Source organism: Hylobates moloch, unplaced genomic scaffold (genome assembly GCF_009828535.3).
Source record: "Hylobates moloch isolate HMO894 unplaced genomic scaffold, HMol_V3 SCAFFOLD_5, whole genome shotgun sequence".
NCBI classification, from domain to species: domain Eukaryota; kingdom Metazoa; phylum Chordata; class Mammalia; order Primates; family Hylobatidae; genus Hylobates; species Hylobates moloch.
This window is the reverse complement of record NW_026652280.1, coordinates 117,229,658-117,257,527: the sequence shown is the minus strand read 5'-3', so window position 1 is coordinate 117,257,527 and position 27,870 is coordinate 117,229,658. Positions and strand designations below refer to the sequence as shown.

General features: G+C 40.5%; 2 protein-coding genes across 3 annotated transcripts in view; one reads left to right on the top strand and one right to left on the bottom strand.

Annotated features, from left to right (window-relative positions):
• RBM15 (RNA binding motif protein 15) overlaps positions 1 to 16,528 on the top strand; it is a 39,265-nt gene extending 22,737 nt beyond the window's left edge. The window contains exon 4 of one of the 2 annotated variants that reach the window (XM_058439481.1): positions 16,518 to 16,528. The gene's annotated coding sequence lies outside the window, so the exon portion shown is untranslated. Of the gene's footprint in view, positions 1 to 1,964; positions 2,721 to 16,517 lie in introns of those variants that run through there. The other variant, XM_058439480.1, reaches the window with a different exon arrangement.
• On the bottom strand, positions 1,100 to 27,758 carry SLC16A4 (solute carrier family 16 member 4). Its single transcript, XM_032155056.2, is given in 9 exon segments — positions 1,100 to 2,038; positions 2,041 to 2,088; positions 13,671 to 13,764; positions 15,108 to 15,319; positions 16,997 to 17,500; positions 19,107 to 19,268; positions 19,793 to 19,936; positions 20,958 to 21,090; positions 27,633 to 27,758. Coding segments are annotated over 9 exon segments (1,515 nt in total). The 5' UTR covers positions 27,720 to 27,758; the 3' UTR covers positions 1,100 to 1,907.
• Positions 27,759 to 27,870: the final 112 nt, after the last annotated feature.

Genomic DNA, 27,870 nt, shown 5'->3' with positions numbered 1-27,870 from the left:
TGTAAAAATGACATTTTTTTTTAAGTCAGAAAACTGGTTTTCTTTTTTCTTTTGCTTTACTCAGAAAGTCATAAAAACCATATTTAAATAGGATCAACTACTGTTTTTTAACATAACTGAGATTTGAACCCAGATTAATTTGGTTCCAAAGCTTATGCTAGGCCTTGGAGAATACAAAGATGAATGAATCCCCATTCATCTTGTTGATCTTGCAGACTAATGGAAAGGATTGACATGTGAGTTCATGTAGTACTCTGTTAAAAGTTAGATGGGATTCCAGATGAGAATGACAATGCTGGGGAAGATTTTTCCAAAGGAGGTAGCCTTTGAGTGAGTCAGATAGTGAAAAGTGAAATGGTGCCTGGTAGAGAAGGCATACATAGGCAGTAACAGGGTATGGAGCTAAACCAGTCTTCTAGAGTTTTTCTCTGTAAGGAATTAATACACATTTTAAAGCAGAGAGGAATGGAAGAGTGGAATAACGATGATGGTAATAGTTTAAGAAGAATTTTGGACCAGGCGTGGAGGCTCATGCCTGTAATCCCACCACTTCAGGAGGCCGAGGCGGGTGGATCACTTGAGGTCAGGAGTTTGAGACCAGTCTGGCCAAGATGGTGAAACTCTGTCTCTATTAAAAATAACAAAAATTAGCTGGGCATGGTGGCCGATGCCTATGATCCCAGCTGCTTGGGAGGCTGAGGCAGGAGAATAGCTTGAACCCTGGAGGCGGAGTTTGCAGTGAGCCGAGATCATACCACTGCACTCCAGCCTGGGCAACAGAGTGAGACCCTGTCTCAAAAAAAAGAAAAAAAAAAAAAGCATTCAGAAGGAGCAGAAGGAGATGCCAAGGGAGGTTGGTGGTATAAGAAACATCTTTTAATTTAAACATATTTCCCATTAAAACCACCTATTCAACTTTCATGTAAATCTTATAAAGAGATGTTTCAATATTTAGTGTGAATATTTTGTTAATTAGATGTAGCAGAAAAATAACGCTTTGATGGGCAAAATTGCTGTTCAGATGATCTTGAAATAAAGTTTTTAAAGCAATTTTTATATGCTTTTTATTATTTAGCAATACATGTTTATCATAGAAATTTAAGAACCTAAGTAATACAAAGAAAATAAGGATTACCTTTAATTAAGAACCTAAGTAATACAAAGAAAGTAAGGATTACCTTTGATTAATAAACAAAGATAAACTTTTGGAGGGAGCATATACCATTCCAGTCACTAAGTAAGGTTTTAATATTCAGATTCCAGAATTCTGATCAATCAATGGCTATGTTTCACACTTCTTTAAATTAAGAAAAAATTTTCTATCTTTACATATTTTAGTGACTGAATTACCATGGTGTAATTGAGAGTTTGGATTTATTATGGTACATTCCAATTTCTATCTAATATATAAGGTACCTGATTAAAATTTTAGCCTATTTGATTAAATACTAACAATACAGGTTGCTATTACTCTTGTCTTACTACCAATTAGACATTTCTCAGAATGCTAAAGCAAGAAGGAACCTTAAAAACTTATCTGGTTGGCCGCGCCCAGTGGCTCATGCCTGCAACCTGGAAAGGTGCAGCACTTTGGAGGACAAGGCGGGCGGATCACGAGGTCAGGAGATGGAGACCATCCTGGCTAACATGGTGAAACCCCGTCTCTACTAAAAATACAAAAAATTAGCTGGGTGTGGTGGCGTGTGCCTGTAGTCCCAGCTACTTGGGAGGCTGAGGCAGGAGAATCGCTTGAACCCGGGAGGCGGAGATTGCAGTGAGCCAAAATTGCACCACTGCACTCCAGCCTGGGCAAAAGAGCGAGACTCCGTCTCAAAAAAAAAAATTGTTTTCCTTCTCATGTTACAAATGTAGATGCATTTCTTCCAAGCTTTTGTTTCCAATGACTATCAGTTTAGGTTTTCTTTCGTAAAGCTCTCACTTGATTGCAGTCTTCTTTCTTTCAGGTCAGACTGTTTTTCCATCTTTCGGCCAATGGTACAAAAAAAAAGGAAACTGAAGAGAGGAGATAGCATATGCCAGAGAAGTAGAAAGAGCCGTTGTATGTCTGGGTATAATCATATAACCAGCCTGGAAGGAAGGAATGATTTCGGTTAGGGAAGGAAATTTTGCCATTAGTAATTCTCAGCCATGAATAGCTCCTCAAAGCAAGGAGCCTCCTGTATTGTGACCCATTTGAACTTAGTGAAGCTTCTTAGTTGCCCTATTTTTCACTGATAAAGTTGAATCAGCTCCACCTGAGTTAGGGACTTACACCATCTCCAATCTTACAGTGGAAGTTGGAGAAAATTAGGAACACATACCATTTTATTTTACCATGAATTTTATTAGAAGACCACTATTATGAAGAAAATAATCATAACTTATTATTTTCCAAAGAAAAAAAGAGAAGTGATAATAATCAGTTTTCTTTTTTTTCCTTTACTAAACAAAGGCTTGAGTACTTACTATATTCCTGTTAATATTGCTAGGTATTGAGGATAGAGTATTGAGCCGAAACAGATATGGTCCCTGCCCTCACAGAACTTTAGCGGGGAGGTAGGTACCAACCACATAAATAAATAATATGTGATAAGTGCTATGAAGGGAAGGTGCAGGGGGCTATGAGAATGTATGAGAAGGAACTGACTGCTTGATCACGTGGGTTAAACAATGACAAGTTCCCCCCTGAAATCTAAATGCTTTTTTTTTTTTTTTTTTTTTCAGACAGAGCCTTGCTTTGTCACCCAGGTTGGAGTGGTGTAGTGGCACGATCTCTGTTTTGCTTACTGCAACCTCCACCTCCTGGGTTCAAGCGGTTCTCCTGCCTCAGCCTCCCAAGTAGCTGGGATTACAGGTGCCCGCCACCACACCCAGCTAATTTTTGTATTTTTAGTAGAGACGGAGTTTTGCCATGTTGGCCAGGGTGGTCTCGAACTCCTGACCTCCAGTGACCCGCCCACCTCAGCCTCCCAAAGTGCTGGGATTATAAGCGTGAGCCACTGCGCCTGGTCCTAAGTGCTTTTTAAAAGCGTAAGTTGGAGGGTCCTCAAAGTCTTTTGGCTAATGGCACATACTAAAACTTAAGCGAAACACTTTTTTTTTTTTTTAAACTGAGTAGGTGATAGCAAAGAATATTTATGCTAAGGCACATCATTGCAAAAGTCGACACTGAAAAAGGCAAATAATATCCTTAGTATTATCATGACAATAATTTTGGCCTCCTGGACTTCCTAAAGGGTCTCAGGGATCTCTGGGGGTCTGTTGACCTCACTTTGAGAAGTTCTTTTCTAAAGTATAGTATGTGTATTATATCTGATCACTTATTCAAGAAATTTCAGTGCTGTATGGCAGCACAGGTCTGGGTTCGAGGGATATACCCCTGAACAAAATAGATGAAAATATCTGCCCTCATGGAGCTTACATTGTGTCTTTGATTTTTCCCTTCTGTCTTAGATCATGATGCCTCACTGGATATGTAGAGTATACCCTCCCCCACCTTTTTCTTCTGGTCTGCTTCTCTCATCTCAAGCATTTTCTCTTATGGACAAAGAGGAGATGAGACAAGCAGACCAGAAAAAATTGACTTAATTTATTTTTGTTTTATAGCTCTGTGTTTCCTGTTGTTAATGTAAAAAATAAGCGAATAGAATGTTTTATAACCTCTTAAGTTCAACTAACTTTAAGTTGCTTTTTACTTACTGACTCCTGTTTGATCAGTGACCTGTATTAAATGTTTCTTGGAGTTACTAGAGTGAAAACAACTAGGACAAGTCTTTGTGTTATGTTGATTGTTATTGACCTATAGATCTCTAAGAAATAGGTGACTAGTGTCTGAACTCTTGTAGACATTTCTAGAAAGGAAGGAGTATAGAAGGTAGCAGTTCTTACCCTCCCAGTCCCTTGTCATTCTTGCCTTAGTCCCACCAACACAGCAAATGTATTAAAGTGTATGTGTCTGTGTATGTATATGGGTATATATAAGACCTGTGAATTATAAAATAGTGGTCTCAGAAGTAACACTCTGGGGAAAGACTAGGAATTCTTGGACAAAAAGGTAGACAGTGCTACTAAAATGTCAGGTAGGCACAGCTAAAAATAGTAAAAATGGATTGAAGAGAAAAACTGTTTATAAGCCTTTTCTTTCTTTCTTTTCTTTGCTTTTCTTTTTTTTAAATTTCTTGTAGAGACTAGGTCTAAGTTACCCACGCTAGTCTCAAATTCCTGGCCTCAAGTCATCCTCCTGCATTGGCCTCCCAAAGTGCTGGGATTACAGATGTGAGCCATCATGCCAACCAAGCCTTTCATTTTATAAACACACACACACACACACACACACACACACACACACACACACTCTCTCTCTCTCTCTCTCTCTCTCTCTCACTCACTCACTTTTTTTTTTGTTTTTTTGAGACAGACCCTTGCTCTGTCGCCCAGGCTGGAGTGAGTTGCGCAATCTCGGCTCACTGCAACCTCCGACTCCCAGGTTCAAGTGATTCTCTTGCCTCAGCCTCCTGAGTTGCTGGGATTATAGGCACCTGTCACCACACCCGGCTAATTTTTTTGTATTTTTATTAGAGACAGGGTTTCGCCATGTTGGCCAGGTTGGTCTCAAACTCCTGATCTCAAGTGATCCGCCTGCCTCAGCCTTCTAAAGTGCTGGGATTTCACTCACTCTTAGAATGCTGTTTCTGAAACATTAAGTATTAAAATATAGTCATGTGGCACATAACAGGACAGGCCTCATGAGGTTATGATGTGCATTTTTACTGTATGTTTAGATACAAAAGTACTTTGTTTAGATACAGGAGTATCTTTCTATGTTGAGATACAGTTGCCTACAGTACTCAGCACAGTAACATGCTATATAGATTTGTAGCCTAGGAGCAATAGGCTCTACCATATAGCCTAGGTGTGTGTAGGTATACTGCTCATATGACAACAAAATCATCTAACAACACATTTCTCAGAATGTATCCCTGTTAAGTAACTCATGACTATACTTAATATATTTTCTTACCAGGGCAGGGAATTGTTTAGCATGTTTTAGAATTATTTCTATGTATTTCCATGCAAAATTAGGTGAAATAAAACCTAGATGAAATAATTGTTGTAAATCTGTTTCTCCCAGTCATATTTGATCATTGAGATATTTGTGTTTTTTAGATTCTAAATTAAGATCCAGTTGCCATGCAATAGGATAATAGTATACAGTTGAGTATTTAGTTTTAGGATGCTGTTTATACTAGCAAATATGAGGTAAAATGTAGGATGCAGAAATATACATATGACTGATGATTTTATGAAAGTATTAGTTGTTATAATCAAGCTTATATTTAAGTGGCTACTAGGTAAGTTAAATTTTGAACTTCATTGGTATTGAAACATCTACTTTATTTGATTGGAATAACTAGCCATTTTCTACTGCTAAAAGTAAAAGGATTGGCCAGGCACAGTGGCTTATGCCTGTAACCCTAGCACTTTGGAAGGCCAAGGCAGGCAGACCACTTGAGCCCAAGAGTTCAAGGCCAGACTGGGCAATGTGGTGAGACCCTATCTCTACAAAAAAGAATAAATTAGCTGGGTGTTGGCCAGGCGTGATGCCTCATGCCTATAATCTTAGCACTTTGGGAGGCCGAGGTAGAAGGATCACTTGAGCTTAGGAGTTCAAGACCAGCCTGGGCAACACAGTCAGACCTTGTCCCTATTCTATCAAAAATTAAAATTAAATTTAGAAAAATATTGGAAAAGAATAAAGAAAAAGTTAAGGAAAAAAAAAGCCAGGTGTCATGGCACGTGCCTATAGTCCCAGCTACTCAGGAGGCTGAGTTGGGAGGATCACTTCAGCCCAGGAGGTTGAGGCTACAGTGAGCTGTGATTGTGTCACTGCCCTCCAGCCTGGGCAACAGAGGGAGAGCCTGTCTCAAAAATTTAAAAAATATATATATATAGAGAGAGAGAGAACGAGTGTATGATTTTATTAGATCTCTGTATTTTTTTGGTAACAGTATGAAAAATCTGTTCAGATGCACTTCGGACCCTAAACGATTTAATGCTTCTAAGTAAATTATTATTATTATTTTTTTTTTTTGAGAGGAGTCTCACTCTGTCGCCCAGGCTGGAGTGCAGTGGCGCAATCTCCACTCACTCCCAGCTCCGCCTTCCGGATTCACACCATTCTCCTGCCTCAGCCTCCCGAGTAGCTGGGACCACAGGTGTCTGCCACCACACCCGGCTAATTTGTTGTATTTTTAGTAGAGACAGGGTTTCACCATGTTAGCCAGGATGGTCTCGATCTCCTGACCTCGTGATCCGCCCGCCTTGGCCTCCCAAAGTGCTGGGATTACAGGCGTGAGCCACTGCGCCCAGCCAAGTAAATATTTTTAAAAGAAAGTATTGTTGATAGTTCAGAAGCCACTGTATTCTCACCATTTTAAATGGAAGCACACACGTAAGTTGACATTCAAAAGACTAGATTCCTTTGTGGTCATAGCATAAGCATTGTGAATGTCAGAGAAAGACAAGATTACATACCAGTTATAATCTAGGGTAATGTGCGTGTATCTGAATGTTCACTCTATGACTGGTATTACTGTATGTAGCCAGCACTCTGAGGAATAAACTGGCAGCTGATGCAGAATTATTAAGCTGAAGACCTCTGTAAGCATTTCCTTCGTGTCTACAGGCTACTTGCATCAGATTTACCTGAGATGCATGTTAATAATGCAGATTCATTGGATTCTGTCAAGCATAACTCCATCCTGGGTGGCACTCAGTTGATTCTTATGCACAGTAAAATTATTATTTAACAGGAATAATTATTGTATTTGAAGTTATTAGTCCAGACTCTTTTCTTATATCTATGGCTATAGGACTTGTTTTAGGCAGAAATGTCTAATAATGTTTCCTGTGATAATTTAAAACAAATAGGAAGATTGGGCTGAGCTTCTTTAAACACTTGTGCAAACCAGTTTTTTTTTTACAATCAGTTAAAAAGGAGTAAGAATAATCATTCAAGTTAGATATTTAATATAGGATTCTGAATTCATTTTTTAAGTGTTAATATTTTAAAACTATTCCACATCATTTTATGTGTTCGGCCATACATGTTTCAAAAGGAATTTAGCATCCTGTCTAAAAAGTATTCATACCTTCAGACATCTCAGAACTTGATTGTTAAGCTAAGTTATGAATTTTTTTTTTTTTTTTTTTGAGATGGAGTCTCACGCTGTCGCCTAGGCTGGAATGCAGTGGTGTGATCTTGGCTCACTACAACCTCCACCTCCTGGGTTCAAGCGATTCTCCCGCCCCAACCTCCCAAGCAGCTGGGATTATAGGCACGCACCACTACGCCTAGCTAATTTTTGTATTTTTAGTAGAGACAGGGTTTCACTATGTTGGTCAGGCTGGTCTTGAACTCTTGACCTCGTGATCCACCCACCTCGGCCTCCCAAAGTGCTGGGATTACAGGCGTGAGCCACCGCGCCCAGCCATGAATCATTTTTATTAGGATTGCTATGTAAGTTTACTATTGGTCATCTTATTGAAACTTAACATGGCCGGGTGCAGTGGCTCACACCTGTAATCCCAGCACTTTGGGAGGCCGAGGTGGGCGGATTGCATGAGCTCAGTAGTTGGAGACCAGCCTGGGCAACAAGGTGAATCCCATCTCTACTAAAAATAGAAAAAATTAGCCGGGCATGGTGGCACACACCTGTAGTCCCAGCTACTCAGGAGGCTGAGGTGGGAGAATCACTTGAACCTGGAAAGGTGAGCCAAGATTGCGCCACTGCACTCCAGCCTGGGTGACAGAGGAAGACTCCATCTCAAAACAAAAAACAAACAAAAAACTTAGAAGGTCCTTAATTCCAAAGTTTCTTGGTGCTAGTTCTAAAGTGGTTAAAAATTCTGCAGGTGACTGGTCAGAGTTGAATCAGAACTCCTGTGGTTGGGTTGTAGCATAGTGGCAAATTTCCAAGGTGTGCAAAGACAATTTTCCTCTCATCCCTGGGGCCACTGGAGCCACCAGCTGGCTATTGGCTATCTTGTTCTTTTACTTTGGGTGTATTGTGCAAATATTTTCTATATGTGCCATGATCGGAAAAATCTTGGGAAACTTGGCTTAGCAAATTTAAATTTCAGGGCCTTTTAAGATGGGAACTCAGTAAAGTTTCCTTGATAGAAATTTGCAATAAGATTTACTAGGAATGCTTCAAGTATTAGCTCTGTGCTGTAAGTTTTATTAAGAGGATTGTGGTGTCTATTAGGATTTGGAAGCTGGATTCTTTGGCCTTGCAAAGTGTGTTATATAAGGGAAGAACTCCTCCTCTTCTTAAACCACAGTAGAGAGCTATTTGGAATTTATTTTTGATGCTTTGTAGATATTCATCAATCTTAGGGAAACTGAATCAAAGTAAAAATCTGTAAGGCTTTGTAGTTTATGGGGAAAATAATCACTAGATACATAAAATATTTACTTTTTTTTTTAGCCTTTTTTTTCCCCACAGAACGTATAGAGGACAGGGCTTTGCTCTGCCTTCTCACTTTCTCCCCACTCACGCCCAACCTCCAGAGTGTGTTTTCCAAGTAAAATTTTACACCATAGAGAAATTCGCAATTGATAGGCCAAGGTGACTGATAAAACTCTAGACGTCAGGATTGGTTTTAGTGGAGCGAGGACAGATGGAATTTTTGTTTAATACTGTATCTGAAATTGAGGATGGGCTAGATAGGAAATGACCTATCATTTCATGAGGAGATGACTTTTCTGTGATAATGGGACAGAGATGAGCTTAGATGGATGAATATATATTTTAGCACTTACCTTTTTCCATAAAACACAAATAGACTTGGTGCAAAATTACCAGTCTCACTCCATGGTATTTCTGCTGAGATCGGTAAATAATAGAGACATACTTCTTTAGGAGCTAGTTGACTTTAACGTATGCTGGAGTACAATTGGCTTACAACTATTTGGCGTTAGAAATGATTTTTCTAGGGCTTGGTGGGGGAAAAACACTTGTGAAATACCTGCTTGACTTAAACTTCAACATAAAGTCATTTTATTATCCCACAGCTCAGAATGTCTTCAATTAAAGGTAAGAAAATAAGGTGATGGGCTACAGTGGCTTAATCAGGTGTTCAGTTAATGAAGTAGAAGAAGGATACAGATTCTAATAATTCACAGTTGTAGAGGTTCTAGACTGTTCTTAGTATGAAATCCTGTCAGTGTATGTGGCAGAGTGAATACTGTTTCACGACCTGGTGAGTCATGTGAGGACTGTGAGTAACTTTTATCTTCTGTGTGTCCCACATAGCGTATAACAGTACTATGCTAGTGATTTGCTTGACAGTTATTGAATGAATGCTAAGTTTTAAATATTTATTTGATAGTTACTTGATTACCAAGTAATCAAATAATTACTTATAGTGTTTTAGGGAGTTTTCAGAAGATATTTGTGATTAATTTAAATAAATGATTATATATGTATATTAGCATACCGTATGCATTTGTCAGTTGGGAAAGGGGGGAATATGGAGAAGTGGGGAACTGCATTCAGTTTTTATTTTACAGGCAACTAATATGGTCCCTTGGTTTTATTTTAAAATGAAACTGAGCCTTGAGCATTTTGAGCTTTCATGTCAAATGCCTTGAATGGAAGAGTAGGAATTTCATGTAGGTAGCTTACATCTGCCCTGTATGTTGAAGAATGTGATTAGATATACTTTTCTGCCCAAGGCATTATTTTTGTATTTATATTGTTTTTTGCAGGTTTACTTTTGTTAACAGGGGTCTATGAGAAATAAGGCTTAAAATATCAATAATTCTCATTTTTCCACAGCCTTCCAAGGCTTCCATCTTTGTGCCAGTGTGTAATTCTGGGTGCCATCTCACCCCAAAAGCAGCAGTTGGGTTTGGATGAGCTGTGTGACATTTGGCCTATAGGTCTACTCACCACCCTGGTCAGGGAACCTGGAACAATCCTAAAACTCACCTACTCTAATGCAGGCCATATTTTTTAATTAAAATTGAAATTGTCACTGAGTATTGGAATAAGAAGGGACCTTGGGGTGGAGTGGGTGGGCAGGGCATTGTCTTACAGAGGAGGTGTGGGGACCGGTAAGTTTTAACTTTCATCCTTTCAATCTCTCAGTTTCAATAAAGATCTTATAAAGAATTTTGTTGCTACCATTATTTCTTAAATTCATGAAGGAAATGTAAGAAATTGAGGTGTATAATTTTCTTGCCCATATTCTGTATATTAAAAAAAATAAGAATAGTGTATATGGTTCTATGAATTTCTTGTGCTATTTTTGCTTTCCTTGAATTACTAAAATGTGTTGCATAGAACTAATATTGTTTTCTTTTTTATTTTTATACAGGAAGGAGAGAAATATTGTTCATGTAATGTGTTACCTTTTTTTGTCTGTGTGATCTATAAGAGCATGGCTAAAATGTTACCATTTTTAACTAGTGTTTTGACTGAAGATTATGAAAAGTTTTACTTTTGTTAGATTCCTAATTAAAAATGCCTATACTCTTTTATAGGAGTTTCAGCTTTTGCAATTTGGTAATAACAGATTTAGGTAAGTAAAAAATGAGAATCTCATACAGTTCTGAAGGTCTAAGTTTGGTTGAGAATTTAATGTTTCATCACCAGTAAACCTTTTGATTCAATTAAAGACTCAGTTCTGCCTACACCTGCAAGAACTGAGTTGATCTGTACATCAACATTTCTGATGTTTCTTTGGTAGTTGCTGCTGGAGTCAGAAGTTAGGAACAAATCTAATGGCCTTTGTAATGTCCTCTGTCATTTCACGGAGGAATGACTTAGAGGAACAAAGCTTTCCTGTAATTTCTTTCTTCAACAGATGGCTAATGGCAACGCATTGCAGTTAGAATCTTGTTTAAGATACTAGGAGCACGTCCTGGACTAAAAATTTCTACATAAGCTTTAGCAACAACCTTATAGCTTCCTTTGACTTTTTTGTAGAGCTTACAGAATGTAAGGCTGCCTAAGTAATACTCTCTGAATTAATGGGTAAAAAATATGAGTTTTTTATCCTCACATATGGTGCTAGGATATACTGGATTTGGGCTAACAAAAGCTTGTTAACTTTTTTTGTCTCATTGACAGAAGTATTTTATATCTCATATTTTACATTACACAGGTGTGTGTGTGTATGAAATAAAAGTTTGAAAATAAAGTGATATACTCTTTTTTAATCTGCTCTGTGGTAGTCTATCTTTTTTCATAAAAACAATGAGATCATGACCCAACAAATTTATTTCAGAACTCACATATATACCTGTAGCTTTTTCTTTTCAGGTAATGGTCTTCAGAAAACTTGACTTGTCTTCTCAAGTATTGAACTATTTAAACATTTTATTTTAAGAAGTATACAAAGACATATAGGACATTAAACATGTTATAGTTTTGTTGCCTGTCTTTTTCATTTGAGTAAGATGCCCTTTTGTGCCCTTGTATTTGTTACTTCCTTGTACTTTTGGCCCAATAGGCTTGAAAAATTCCAAGGCACTACTGGGACAGCCAGTGAAGAAGGATCAAGACTGAAAAAATGCATCAGCAAACTGTTTGAGCTCTGTTTTCTGTATCTCACTGTCCTGGGTACTAGCCATAGAGTAGTTGTGCAAGGTACTTCTGGTATTTGGCCTCCTTTTACTAGTCCCTATATAACAATTCTGGGCTTTACTTTATAATTCTAGCCTGCTTTCCAGGTATGAAACGTAGGCTAAGTGTTAGATAGCATGGGAAGGGGTGTGTTCATAAATGCAAATAAGAGAGTTGGTTGCATATTTATATAAATTTTTTCTTTAGAATAAGTATGCCTTAATTGAACCTCAGCTATTGGCATATTTTTTGTTCCCAGTAATAATTTTTTTTTTTTGAGACAGGGTCTCACTCTGTCACCCAGGCTAGAGTGCAGTGGCATAATCAAGGCTCACTGCACTCATTCCTGGGCTCAAGCAATCTTCCTGCCTCAGCCTCCCGTGTAGATGGGACTACAGGTATGCACCATCACACCTGGCTGATTTTTAAAATTTTTTTTGTAGAGATAGTGCCTCACTATCTTGTCCAGGCTGGTCTGGAACTCCTGGACTCACACAATCCTCCCACCTTGGCCTCCCTAAATGCTGGGATTATAGGCGTGAGCTACTATGCCAGGCCCTCTCAGTAACAATTCTTGTTATCCTTAGTTTATATTCTCCTTCTTTTAATATTTACTTTTTCCAAGTCTTTTTTTGAGATGAAGTCTCGCTCTGTTGCCCAGGCTGGAGTGAAGTGGTGCAAAGTAAAGTTGGCTCACTGCAACCTCCATCCCCCAGGTTCAAGCAATTCTCCTGCCTCAGCCTCCCAAGTTAGCTGGGATTACAGGCGCCTGCCACTACACTCGCCTAATTTTTGTATTTTTAGTAGAGACCGGGTTTCACCATGGTGGCCAGGCCAGTCTCGAACTCCTGACCTCAGGTGATCCACCCACTTCGGCCTCCCAAAGTGCTGGGATTACAGGCATGAGCCACTGCGCCTGGCCCCTTTCTTAGTCTTAAGAGGTATAAACTTAACATCATTATGAAACTTAATTTTTAAAAAATGATAGTGGGACAAGATCAACTCCCTTCTGTCTTACTTCAGGACTAAAAGAAGCAAAAGTAAGTTTTAGGCTAAGTTCTTTTTTGTGGATGATTAGAAATGTCATAGTAATTTGTACATTGAAATACATTGAGAACCTGTGGTGTGTGAGAAACAAGTTTTAGGTCTGTGCCCTAGAAATATTTCTGTGTGAGTATTCAAGTTTGTAATAGTATTAGATTAAATGTTCGGCAAGTACAGAATGTCCAGTTAGGTAAAAAGTGAATGTAAAACTATAATTTGAATCTTAAAGTTAACTTACATATCAGAACTCCCCAAATGTTTACTGTACTTGTGTATAATAATTTCCAGTGGCCCCCAATATCCTCTCCATAGAGATGGGGCCTTTAGGCCAAGTATCCTCCCATCCTTGGTACCAACAATTTGAAGGGCCTCTTTTCAAAGAGAGATACTTAAAGAACAGATAACAGGCAATCTTGGACATCCATATGGCACATCAGAAGAACAAAAGTGTCAGGCCTATACCTTTCAAGCTCTATAAAAGTGACTCATGTTTAGATACAAGATGCTAGTCGTTCATTGTTTTTTTTTGTTATGTTTCATTTTTTATTTTATAGAGACAAGGTCTCTCTGTTACCCAGGCTGGTCTCGAACCCCTCAGCTCAAGTGATACCCCTGCCTTGGCCTCCCAGAGTACTAGAATTACAGGCGTGAGCAATTGCTCCCAGCATTTTTTTTTTTTTTTTAAGCATCATAGGTCTTTGAGGCTCTGAAAAAAAAACTGGATTGTCTCCCCAGACAAGTAGACATAGATCCAGTGTCTGCCCTACAACTCCCAAGAATGTAAGAATCTGCTTAAGGCACATCTTAAGATAATACAAGAATCTGAGCCTTCGGATTTTCCTACATTGGTGATGGAGTGAGTAGATATAGGAAAAGTGGAAATAATCTGTTTCTTTTAACCTGATACTGTCATTACATGTTACCATTAATCCTGGATCAGTGTTTCCCTTTTATTGCTATTGAAATTTGTCCAGAATGTGGTGAAGGTGTTACCTGCTATAGGTGGTCCAGAAAGGACAGCCATCCCAGCAAAGAAACTGGCAAGTCCCAAAAACCTGTTTACTGTAGAATTCCTACACAGATCAACCTGTAGGAATTAGAATTTAGTGTTAGCCATATTAAGGGTGAAATTCTATAGAGACCTATGCCTGAAAAGGACAAATACTATTTATATCATCTCAAGCTACGAACCGTGAGACTTCCTCCAATATTGTGAAAGAGCTGAGGACTAATAGCGAACAGTAAATGCTAGGTAGGCAGTGTTTTCAGTTTATTAGTAAGAACACAAGTTTTTATTTTCATTTTAATTTTTTAGGAGGTTCATGGGTACTTCTTCCCCAAACCTTGCTGCTTTTCTCTATTAGGAAATGATATTTACAATATGAATTAATAGTGATATTCTTTTTTTTTTTTTTTTTTTTTTTTTGAGACAGGGTTTCACTCTGTCACCCAGAGTGGAGTGCAGTGGTGTGATCTTGGCTCACTGCAACCTCCACCTCCCAGGCTCAAGTGATCCTCCACACCTGGCTAATTGTTTTATTTTTCGTAGAGACAGGGTTTCACCATGTTGCCCAGGCTGGTCTCCAACTCCTGAGCTCAAGTGATCCACCCGCCTCTGCCTCCCAAAGTGCTGGGATTACAGGTGTGAGCCACCACACCTGGCCAGACGGTGATACTCTTGAATCCCCTAAGGCTAAGTATCAACCATTGGTTGTAAGTAATCAGATATCACAAGGAGTTAATTTCAGCTTTAGGAAGCTTGATTTTTGCCTGTGCTTCATATAATAACTTGTAGTACTTACGCTAATATTGATAGAACAGAAGTTTTCTAGGAAATCTGTTCCAGAATGTTTAGGACCTGGTTCTAAGGAGAACCCATGAGATTCCCAGGGGTTCCCAGAACACCGAAGTGTTTGCGTAAGTATTTTGGTTCCATCTGGGTCGAGGACTTTGAGTCAGTTTAGGGTAAAAATGGAGAGGAAGTATAAAACAATGGCCCTGTGAAAGTACACAGGACCAAGGCAATAACTTCAAGAGAGAAACCACACTGGTCAGGAAATCCGTTTTTCTCTTGAAGTGTTCTCAGGGATCTCTTAAGATTGTCTTAAAAGGAGCCAAACAAGTTTCTGGAGCTGAAGGAGAGAAGTGAACACAAGCCTAATCTAGGAGACTGATAAGTAAAAAAGAATCCTGCTGATCCCTTTTTTGCTTTAATTTTATTCCTGTCCCATGTGGATAGTCCTCTCAACATCCCTCCCCTCTCACACACAAGATGAGTAACTGGACAGGATATAGCTGCAGAATTTCTAAGGTCTTTGAAATGATTTTTTAAGTTACAAAATTAATACAAAATATGTATTTTGGGGAGATTGTTACTGATACTTGCTTTTACTAAATGGTTTAACAATGTTAATGAGTGTGTCTACTCACCAGTACAGGCAGTATCAATGCCAGGTAACCACCAGCAAAGATGGCAAAGCAGATGGTGTAGGTCATAAGTAGTGGAAATGTGGTGGCTAAAGGAGCAAGCAGGTTAGTGATGCCGCAGAGGATGAGATAAGACTTGTGGTAATGATACTTCTTAATCCAGTTTTGATCAGCAACCCATCCAGAAATAATCTGACTGACCGTCTCAAGGATACCTGGAACAATATTGAAATCTTTTTATTTTCCTGGCCCCTTTGAAAAATGTGAATGCATACGGCATCATTTCCCAAGTAATATGACCTCATCCTGAGGCCAGGATATGTGAGGAAAAAAATGATTTTATTTGTGTACCAGTAAGCTCTTATTATTTACTTACCTATTCCAAATACATTTAATAAAATAGCAAAAAAGTCTCCGCTAGAGTTGTGTAGAAGACCCATGTAGTTAGTGTTTTTTTCTGATTGTGTTTGGAAAGCTTACATACTACAGTGGTAATCCCTGGTTACAGAGGACCCTGGGCACACAAGGCCATGCAGTCTCTTCGTTTAAGAGGTCCTGCAAGTGAGAAAATGAAGTTTCCAAAAGACAGATAGACCTTCAGGTCAGGGTCTTGGGGAAGTCATATTGTAGAAGATTGGAGTATAAATAAGTCTTCTGTTAAAAAGGAGATGTTGGGACTCAATTGCATATGAAGTTTTAGGAATTAAGTCCTCCAAAGTTTATGCTTTATTTGAAAATATGTAGGCAGTCTGGAAATGGGAGATCATATTTTGGACCATTTCACCTGGCCAAATCCCTCTCTCCTAGATCAAGCATTCTGTCTTTAAACAGTTTTATGAGTAGTCAACTAAAATAGTTGTTTCTATTTATTTATTATTATTTTTTTTTAAATGGAGTCACGCTGCATTGCCCAGGCTGGAGTGCAGTGGCGCAATCTCGGCTCACTGCAAGCTCTGCCTCCTGGGTTCATGCCATTCTCCTGCCTCAGCCTCCTGAGTAGCTGCTACTACAGGTGCCCGCCACCACGCCCGGCTAATTTTTTGTATTTTTAGTAGAGATGGGGTTTCACTGCATTAGCCAGGATGGTCTTGATCTCCTGGCCTCATGATCCACCTGCCTTGGCCTCCCAAAGTGCTGGGATTACAGGCATGAACCACCACGCCCAGTTAGTTGTTTTCATTTTTAATTTACATTTTAACTTATTTTAAATATCAGACAATCCATAAGTGACTAGCCTTAAAAGTCATATTTATCTGTTTTACTATGAGTTCAAGGGGAAAATTCCTTAGCTACAAATAATAAAACATTATTGAATGCTTACTACAGGCCAGGCACTATTCTAAACTCTACATGCATTGCTTTTTTGATCCTGACAATCTTATGAGGGTAGATACTATTATCCCTATATTACAGATGAGGAAATGAAGGCACCATGAAGCAAAGTAACTTGCTGAAGTTCCCACAGTTAAGAAATACAGAGCAGGAGGCTGAGCCAGAGAAGTCTTGCTCCAGAACCAATCCTTTGAGCCACTGCACTGTGCTGTCTACCTGGGGTTTTCTGTTCCTTATAGTGGCTATTGCCACTGAGCATCAGCTTTTTGAAATTTCCGCATTTATCCAATAAATAATGTCTGTTGTGTCAAACACTGTTATATGAAGATGAATAAGACTTGATTTAGGGTCCACTGTCTAGTAGGGGAGCCTGTGTGCAGTGACAGAGATCTCTTCCAGGGAAGTGCCCAGGTGCTCCATCTAGCCTCGAAAATTTTACTTTCTCTGGCCCTTCTACAATTCCTCTTTTGTTTTTCTTTAGCTTTTTATTAAAATGTAATAAATTGTAAAATTAAGTTGATCTTTCCTTTTGGGTAGGAGGCTGACATAGGCTATCTTACCTGCTACAGAAACGAGGTAAGAGGCATCCATGATGTCAATCCCCAGTGTTTTGGCTCTGGCTACCAGGTGAAAGGTGGGGATGAAGTATGCTAACTGACTGAGGAGAAAAGACCAAGTAAATATGTAGAAGAAAGGATTTCTAAAGAGAGAAATATCAAAGAGTTGTTTGCAGCTCCACGAAATAACCTTATCACTTTCTTCATTACTTTTTAATAATAGTCTGTTCCTGTTAGGCCCATTGTAGAACTCTTCACTTTGATTTTGTGAGACTATTAAATTTTTGCTAGGTAGTCCAGCCTTCTGCGTAGTACTGTCCTTGATGGTAGACTCTTCTGTCTCATTGCAGTGTGTTTCTGTTGCACATGCCTCTGGACCATGTGCAGACAAACTGCTGCCTTTATCTTTAGTACCAGAATTGTTCTCACTTTTGATATGGATGGGTCTTAAGAGCATACTAGAAGGCACCAAATTCAATGCGATAGCTCCAAATAATATAAGGGCACCTAAATAGGAGGGAGAGATTGAGCAATTAAAAACAGCCTTTCAGTTCACAATACTGCTTTGTGTTCATAGGCTCAGAAGAGGCCCCACTGGCATAGCCCATTAATTCTTGAAAACATTACTTTGTCTCCGATTTGACTTATTAGTCATATACACTGCTGTATCCATATAATAATGTAGTGCTTTGGAGATAGAAAACCAGAAAGCTGCACCAATAGATGGGATAAAAGGAGAGATGGTGGCTATTTGTGCTAAGGGGGAGTGGGGGGAGCAAGTGTTTGGAGGGAGAGGAGGGTGTTTCAAATGCTAAAAAATTAAATAGAAAATTTAAATATCCTGAAGTGAGAGTACAGATTTAGGTACAGAAAAAATAGAATAAGATGAAAGAAATCATTTGGAAACAGCCTTAGAAGAGGGGACAGCTGGCCAGGTGCTACGGCTCATGCCTGTAGTCCTAGCATTTTGGGAGGCTGAGGCAGGCAGGTCACTTGAGCCCAGGAGTCCAGGACCAGCCTGGGCAACATGGTGAAAACCTGTCTCTACAAAAAAATTAACCTGATGTGGTGGTGTGCACCTGTAGTCCCAGTTACTTGGGAGGCTGAGGTGGGAGGATCACTTAGCCTGGGAGGTGGAGGTTGCAGTGAGCCGATATCATGCCACAGCACTCCAGCCTGAAGGACAAAGCGAGAGAGCCTCTCTCAAAAAAAAAAAGCGGGGGGAGGAAGGCATGGATAGCCTTTCATCCCATGATATTTTTTAGATCTTCCTTAAAAGATGACAGATGCTAATCTTGCCTTTGAAGCTGAATAGTTGCTTGCATTCAGCATGTCCTGATCAAAGCTATGACTTGTATGGTGCTTCTAAAGATAGAATGGGCTATAGGTTCTGCTATCCTATCATGGGTTTGTCAGCTGGTCCCATTCACCATGAGACTACTGAATAGTTAGGAAAGATTCAACAAAACTGCCATGTAGATAGCAATAGGCATATGAATACACACATATACATATATTTTTCCAGTAGTTTAAGATTATTTTAATCCAAATGTCTTGGTTACAAAGAAAATTGTGAGATGAATCATTTTTTATTCATTTGTGAAAATTTATAGTTGACATATAAACTATTAAGGAACATACTCTTTTTGCCAAAGTATTTGTTTCTTTTTCATCTATTTTAGTGAGTCCGATGGAGGAGCGTTTTTTAAATGCAGGTTTTTGTCTTAAAGGGAAAATGGGAAAAGTGAGTGTTTTTGATGGGGCGGGCGGGGCGGGGAAGGGGGAAGCCTTGTTTCCCCAGAAGTATTGCTTTTACTGCAAGCTGTTTCCAGCTGCACAGAATGCCCTTCATCTCCTCAGACATTGAGCCCTATGGTGAATTCTGAGTGGCTTGTGTGAGCTGGCAAAGCCTGCAAGTATTTCAAGATCTCTTTTGCGTATGTATTCTCCAGGGAAGAGAAGCATGTTTACTTTAGAAATTATGCTCATTTCCTCTCTTGCAATACCTTGTGAAATCGATTGCTCTAAAAGTCTTAACTTCCATTTCTCAAAGGGAGAAAGCTGAACGCTAAATATTGCACAGTTGATAGTAAATAAACTTAGAATGACTTACCTGTCCAGTCATACAGATCTATCAGGAATTTTGTAAAGGGTGCCAACAGAAAAGTCAGTCCCATCCCAGAACGGGCAATAGCTGTAGAAAGAGCCAATCGTTTTTTGAAGTATTTAGTAGTTACCACAGCAGCTACTTGGTATAAGAAAGCAGAACCCAAACCTAAAAGAAAAACATAATAGTTTAGAATCACTGTCACATTAAGTGGCTTGGTACCAGAAAAGATAATCTCCTGGATCCGAGATAATACAACTAGGCCTTTTGGACCCAGGAACAGTAGAAGGGAAGAGCCCTGTTCCATCTTCTATCTTCTATGGATGGATGCATACACACACACACACACACACACACACATATATTTTGAGACAGGGTCTCACTTTGTCACCCAGACACTGTCACAGGAATGCAGTGGCGCAATCTCGGCTCACTACAGCCTCAGCTTCCTGGGCTCAAGCAATCCTCCCGCCTCAGCCTCCCAAATAGCTGGGACTACAGGCATGTGCCACCACTGGCCTGGCTAATTTTTGTATTTTTAGTAGAGACAGGGTTTCACCGTGTTGCCCAGGCTGGTCTCGAACTCCTGGACTCAAGCAATCCACCCGCTTTGGCCTCCCAAAGTGCTAGGATTACAAGTGTGAGCCACCACTCCCGGCCTTCTATGGTCACATAATTAACAATGGACTCACCAGGTAGAAGTCCCATAGTCACACAAAGAAAAGGAATACTTGTGGCCCAGCTGCTGATCAGATATCCACCAGTAACAAGGAAAGCCCCAAGAATGGAGGTAGTTTTCTCTCCAAGTATGTCACAAATAATAGCAACCAGGGGACCTTAAGAAAGAAAGGCAATTCTTAAGTAAATATGAAATGGCATCTCTTATCCTCTGATGGCGATTTAAATGAATGACAAGGAAAGCAAGAGGACTGTTTACTTTGAAGTATTACGTAGTCTTCAAAAATTTTTCATATCGGGTTTCTTAATATCACTAATCCCACACTATTAGTTTTTGGAAGGGGAGTTTAAAAGAAAATGTTGATTGCAAATAAGGTTTGGAGGGGAGGTGTTTTGAAATGCATTATAGAACCTCCACAAAAAGATTGCATCTAGTGTTCAATGACTAGAATAAGGTTGAATCACTTATCTGCTCTTTCACCCTGTTACAGCTCCAAATAAAAGGAGGAGAAATTGGTTCTATAATTCGCTTTGGGGATGGACGCCGTGGCTCTTTAATCCCATACTTTGGGAGGCCAAGGTGGGCAGATCACCTGAGGTCTGGAGTTTGAGACCAGCCTGGCCAACATGGTGAAACCCTATCTCTACTAAAAATACAAAAATTAGCCAGGCATGGTGGTGGGCGCCTGTAATCCCAGCTACTTGGGAGGCTGAGGCAGGAGAATCGCTTGAACCTGGGAGGTGGAGGTTGCAGTGAGCCGAGTGCACCGCTGCACTCCAACCTGGGCAACAGAGTGAGACTGTGTCTCAAAAAAATAAATAAATAAATAAAATTGTTTTGAGTACACTTAGATAACTAGAACTTCATGGCCTAACTTCCAGGTTGATGGCCTTAATCATTGAACCTATATTAAGGCATTAACAGACTGGAAAGGCAATGCATGAAATACTGAATCATGGCATTTAATAATTCTTCAGCTTTCTTTGTTTGAATGCTGATTCTCCCAACTTTGTTACTAAGTCAAGTGGAAGCTAAATATTGCAATTCCTTACTTTCTCAGCGTTACATATCAGTAAATGAACCTGAATTTTAGAAACGCTTCAGTCTTGAATAGGAATCTTGGAATTGCCCCTTGTGGTTCTTCTCCTTAGACAGCAAGCTTATTGCCAGCCTTATACCTGCACAAAAACGAAGAGATGACATGATGGATCCAATCCAACCAATTTGCTCTGAGGTGCCTTCAAACTCTTCTTGAAAGACCACAAAGAAAATTGCAAAAGTCTTGGTCATCCCCATCACAAACACATTCACCTAAATCAAAGCAGACCAGAGTCCAACTCAGGTGGTAAGTGAGCCATTACAGAGGCAATTACAGCTACTAGAAATTATGATTCCCTCAGCTTACTACTATTTACCAGTTTGCCTTATTGGTTGAGCCTCATTATACATCTTATATTTTGTGGGGGAAGTCATTCCTTTTAAAGTAGCTAAGCATTTTTAAATGGAAACATCTCATTTAATCCTCATTTCATGGCTTTGGAATAGGCATGCCAATGTTGTATACCAAATAATTTATACCAAATAAACCACCCAATGGGTTCACCTTGCCTGCTGCCTAGATACAGCTGATTTATCAAGACAGGGATTGCAATAGAGAAAGAGTTATTCACACAGAGCCCATTGTGCAGGAGACTGGAGTTTATTATGCCAATCAGTTTCCCCGAGCTTTTGGGGATCAGAGTTCTTAAGGATAATTTGGTGGGTGGGGGACCAGTGAGTTGGGAGTGCTGATTGGTTGGGTCAGAGATGAAATTCTATCAAAGCTGCCCTTTTGGGCTGAGTCACTTCTGGGTGGAAGTGGGGTGGGGGGCCCACGACCAGATGAGCCAGTTTATTAATCTGGGTGGTGCCAGCTGATCCATCAAGTGCAGGGTCTGCAAATTATCTCAAGCACTGATCTTAGGTTTCACAATAGTGATGTTATCCCCCGAACAATTTGGGGAGGGTCAGTCTTGTAGCCTCCAGCTGTATGACTCCTAAACCATAATTTCTAATCTTATGGCTAATTTGTTAGTCCTATAAAAAGGACCTATTAAACGGTGTTTTTTTGTTTTTGGGGTTTTTTTTTTTTTGGAAAGGGCTGTTAGTTTCTCTTTCAAAGTTAAGCTATCAACTAAGTTTCCCCCAAAGTTAGTTCAGCCTACGCATGGGAATGAACAAGGACAGCTTGGAAGTTAGAAGCAAGATGGAGTTAGTTAGGTCAGATCTCTGTCACTGTAATAATTTTCTCAGTTATAACTTTGCAACAGCAGTTTCAAGATCAGGAAATTGACGTTTAGAGAGGTAAAAAGTTGCTTAAAATAGGGGTACTGGAACTGAGATTTGAACCCAGATTAGACTGACTCTAGACCCGGCACTCTTTTACTGCCCTCAGTGGCATCTGTTAAAGACAGCTAATTCCAGTTACCTTTGTGGGAGAAAAGTGTTTGTCCAAAAGAGGAATAATTATTCCTGTCAGTTCTTAGATTAGTTTTGATTTAACTCTGTTGCTGAGCTGAGTACCTTCCTTCACTTGATATTTAAATAGGTTGACCATATAATGTATCATCCAAATTGACATACTCGAGTGAAAAGGGGTGCTTAATTTTGGATTAACTGGGATGTATGGCCACCTTAAGGTTGGGCCAGGTGCCCCATCCTTTTCTTTCTGCCCCACCTAATCTTCCTTACCTGCACTCCACTAGAATTGCTGCTTTGGAGATGAAGTTTTCTTTCTGTGGAGTATTAACTTTTATTTCTCAGAATTGTAGTTAGCCAGGGGGCTGTTAAGTGCTATTCCTACTTTCCGTTTTTAAGTAACGGTCATACTTTATCCCACAGGGGTCTATGAGGGGAACCTAGCCAGGGTTTGCATTCACTCTCAAAGCCCAGGAGCCATGTGTACTGTCTCCAGGGTCTTCCTGGCTTCCCCTTTTCCTTTCCTTGTTTCAGCAGCGTTGGCTTTTCAAGGCCACTTCTGCTTTCAACCTGGCCATGCATTGCTTATGAACCACAAAACCAGCTGGGCATGAAGGCTCCTGCCTATAATGCTAGTACTTTGGGAGGCCAAGGTGGGTGGATCGCTTGAGCCCAGGAGTTCAAGACCAGCCTGGGCAACATGGCGAAACCCCATCTCTACAAAAAGTACAAAAAATTAGCTGGGCATAGTGGTATAACACCTGTAGTCCCAGCTACCTGGGAGGGTGAGGTGGGAGGATCACCTGAACCTGGGAGGTCGAGGGTACAGTGAGCTGTGATCACACTACTGCACTCCAGCCTGGGCGACAGTGAGACCTTGTCTCAAAATTAATAATAATAAAAGAACCACTAAGCCTTCATTAATTCCACTTTCTCAGTCCACCTGTACTCATCTCGCTTAATACCTGCTCCTGGACAATCATTCATTCTCAAGGTTTTAATGACCACCTGCATACTTATGGTGGTGTAGCTGAATAGGGTTCTGCAATCAGTCTGCCTTAACTTGCATCCAGGCTGTGCTTCCTACTGGGGCGTGACCTTGGGCAAACTACTTCGCACGTCATGTAGGTTAAGCTTCCTCTTTTTATGATGGGGGAGGCTTTGGGGGGATGAAAATATTACCTAGCTCATAAGACTGTGAAGATTAATTGAGAAAATTCTGATAAAGTACTTAATATTTGGCACTTAACACTCAAACAATTAACTGTGATTTCCATTCTGCTTTCCCGAGAGCTTCAGACACCTAATTGTCTACCATATCTTTATAACTTCTGGTCAACTTGTCCAAACATAAACTCACATTTCCCTTATCCTGTGCCTACTCTTTTCAGTTTTTTCTATTGGTACCATCCACCCATTCATTTGAGTGAGAGGTGCTTTCTCTTGGACACCTCCCTCAGCCCCTGCTTTTAAATAATCGTCAAGACCTGCCCCCTTCTTTTCACCCCATCACTATTGGCGACGCTCAGAAATTGCAAAAGTGGTAGTGGTGAGGAAGAAGTCTCTTAATATACTTTTTCCCATTCTGATTTGATAAAAGGAACAAAACTTATTTAGAATGAACAGTGCTATAAACGCCAGGACTATGTATTTGAAAGTTAAAAAGACATTTTATCAGGCTCCCATTTAGGCAATTTATAACCATAATTTTCCTCTAAGGCACTTCTGTCAGGCTAGAAATTAGGGTAGAAAATATACACAGATCTCAAATGACTTAGACTTTCTTCTCTCAGTTCATAATAATGTGGTGATTGTGTCCTCTCATGAGCAACGAATACTACAATGCATCATTCTGTAAAATAAATTTCCTTTTGTTCTGTGGATGTAGGTTCTATGCCAGTGTCTAGAGGATGTTGATCTTTATATTCTTAGCTACCTAAATTTAGCTAGCTACTGGTCCCCCAGTTCAGAGCTTTTCGTCTCTGGTCTGTCCTTGGTGTCTGGGTGTAGCAGCAGTGAATGGTTAGGACTTGTCTCTAATAACTGGGTTCGTGTCCACTGTGTATCAAGAAGACCAAGGGCAGAGCCTTTGCACCTACCATGCTTCCCGTCCCTTAACTTGCAGTCTTCCAACTTTGTTTCAGTTTTGACTCAAAGATATTAAAAATCTCTCCTAAGGTCTAGGTTTTTCCTTAGTTAATTTAGCAGACTACATAAATCTGCATTATTCTACATAATCCCATGTCTTAGACCAGGCTTGGTGGGTTTCAGTTCTGTTACCAGAGTCCACATCATACATTGTAAATGGCTCACTCCAAAATAAAGCAGAAACCCTAGAACTTCTCCAGTCCCCTCATTTTCTTTTTGTCTTTAAGAGCAGTTAATTGGGTTGAACCTGGCAGGAACACCTTAAGCAGGCCTTCCTCCACACCCCACCTCTAGTAAGAGCCTCCTCACTAGATCATTTTAATTATTGTCTTGGGAAAGGAGTTGGATCAGCCTCAGTGACTTATTTTCAATACAGGCACCAGGCATTGTCAGAGTTAGTTTTATCTAATAGCAACTTCTTATCCTGCGTCCCTTTCAAGTATCACCCTAGCTCCTCCTGACCTTCACAGGCAAGCTTCTGTAAAAAATAGTCTATTAGGTATCTCCACTTTCTGTCATTCCACTACTCTACTGAAAACTAAAGTTCACTACCTTTGGCCCCCACTGCTCCACTGTACTAGCTGTTATCAAGGTTATTAGGACTTCTTTGTTGCTAAACCAATAGACTCTTGTTATTTCTCTCCTATTTGACCTCTCAGTAGCATCTGCTCATCATATTTCTCTGAAATGCAAATCTATCACATCCCTGCTTAATTTTTCTCATTAGCTTCTCATAGCCTCAAGAGCCATTCTCATCTCTTCAGTTTCATCAACTATCCCCTTCATCCTTATTTGTTTATTCATAAATATGTGCAGCTATCAATTTATCCATCCATCCATCCAGCAACAGTATTTTACTGAGTGCCTACTACGTTCCAGGCTGTATACTGGCACTGGGCTTACAGTAATGAGCGTATACTCATGAGCAATGCAGACATAGACCCTGCCCCCACGGAACATTCAGTCTAGTAAGACAGACTGAATACAGAAAACAGTCATACAAATATATAAAGTGTGGTAAGTTGGTTAGAATGAATCTCTCTCTGTCTTTTTTTTTAAGTAGGAAGCTCCCAAAGAACATTGTTATTTTTCACTTACTAGGAGCTCATCTGTTATAGAAAAGAACACTTGTAAGTCATACAGAAACAAAAGCACAGTCATTCAAGTATCCACATTACAACTGTGGGGGGATTGGTCCCTGAATTTATTGATAACATTTTGAGGATCCAGTGCATTTTTTGTGCTTAGTAAGCAGTATCACACCCTAAAACTGGGACAGTGTTTATTAATCTGGTTATTAGATGGTTTTTCTCATCAGCAACTAAATTGGTCAAAAGCCATTCTATCCTCAGAGGATAATGTAGAAAAAGTCAGGGTAGTTACTGGGGAGAAAGGCAGGAGAATTAGAGATCCTCATCAACAGTGCCCATTCTGCAAAGCCTATGATTTAGAGAGGTGGCCCGGCCACAGGAAGGGCTCTCAGACTTAGGGCATCCTTTAGTTTCCCTATTAGTAACATTTCTGGGGGGAAAATGAGATTCTACATTCTTTAGTACTGAAGCTAATGTTTAGCAAGTACTACTATTATGTGTTAGGAGTTTTGTATTACATAAATCCTGGCTGGGGACCTCTGCCCCTATCTTCTCTAGCACTAGGGAGGAGGCCTGATGTTTTCCCACCATCCTATTTGTAGAGTTCTTAGTTGTCTGCACGTGAACTATAGGATTATTAGAAGGCACCAGAACCTGTGCTACCCTTCCCTGTGAGCTGCTTACTGTAGGGCTGAGTAGGGGAGAAGTGTCAGCAAGAAAAGGGTGTTTTTTTGAATGCCTCTCAAAGTTAATAGAAATCAGGAAACACTTAAGAATTGTGCAGCTGGTGCCACTCTCTGGAGAGCTGTGTGGGGCATAGCTGGGATTCACCGACATTCCGGAATGGGCATGCTGATGATGCAGATCACCACTGTCACACCTCAACCCCTGGGAGGGTGAGGGAAAGAAGTCAATTTAAAAAATGGAATGCCTAGTCTAGTTGCTTATGGGTGAAGGAGAAAAATCAGGCCCCCCCTTCAAAATCCATGTCCTCCCTTTCCGAACACATCGGAAATATAGATAGCATAAACTATAGTTAGTGCGGATGGACTGGGAAGTAGAGAGCAGGCCAAACAGAGGAAACGTACCCACCCCTTATCAGTGGAAGGGGCTGTGCCCACAGTGTTCTATCTATGCTGGGCTGAACTGGGGAGACCACCCCCAGAGCACTTTTTAGCACCTCCCAGTGCTACTTTTGGGATGGTTAAAAGTATGATTGTCCCCAAACCCTAACTGCCATGCAGCCAGTACAGAACTGCTGATTGTGAATGAGCATTCTCAGGTTTAAGAGGTGGTAGACAGGAGGCCAGGCGCAGTGGCTCATGCCTGTAATCCCAGCACTTTGGGAGGCCAAGGCGGGCGGATCACGAGGTCAGGAGATCGAGACCATCGTGGCTAACACAGTGAAACCCCATCTCTACTAAAAATACAAAAAATTAGCCGGGCAAGGTGGCGGGCGCCTGTAGTCCCAGCTACTCGGGAGGCTGAGGCAGGAGAATGGTGTGAACCGCGGGGGCGGAGCCTGCAGTGAGCCGAGATTGCGCCACTGCACTCCAGCCTGGGCGACAGCGAGACTCTGTCTCAAAAAAAAAAAAAAGGTGGTAGACAGGAAAAGTAGATGACTGGATTCAGGAACACTTCTGTTTGTTTTGAGAGAGTCTCTCATGGTTGCCTAGGCTGCAGTGCAGTGGCACGATCTTGCCTCACTTCAGTCTCCACCTCCTGAGTTCAAGCAATTCTCCTGCCTCAGCCTCCCAAATAGCTGGGACTACAGGTGCACGCCACTGCACTCAGCTAATTTTTGTATTTTTGTAGAGACGGGGTTTCACCGTGTTAGCTAGGCTGGTCTCGAACTCCTGACTTCAAGTGATCCACCCACCTAGGCCTCCCAAAGTGCTGGGATTATAGGCGTGAGCCCCCACACCCAGCCCAGGAACATTTCTGCTTTCGCTCTAAGGGCATTTTCAGCTTTCTCCTGGGTTCGGCATGGGCCTCTGACTTTAGCAGTTTCTGGCAGCTCCTGGCCTTGTTCCTGCCCACCCCTCCAGTCAGATGCCAAAGTTTTCCTAAGTGATCTTATCTGTAGGCAGCTCTGAGCCTTTCTCCAGAAAGCCTGATTTTAGGCAATAGGAAAGGGGGAAAAAAGCAAATTCTTACCAGGAAAAAATGAATCACAATCATCCATCCCCATCCTCCATCCGGGGTTTTAGTGTAAGGTCGGGCTTTCCCCTCCCTCTTCAGCATGATGCCTCTTCTATTTTAAATGCAGAAGATTCCTGTGATAAATCCAAGGCAGTTGATTCAGTGGACCAGAAACTAATCTCAACTTTTAAACTTTTTATCTGAAAGGGAACGTTCATACATTGTTGGTGGGAATGCAAATTAGTTCAGCCAT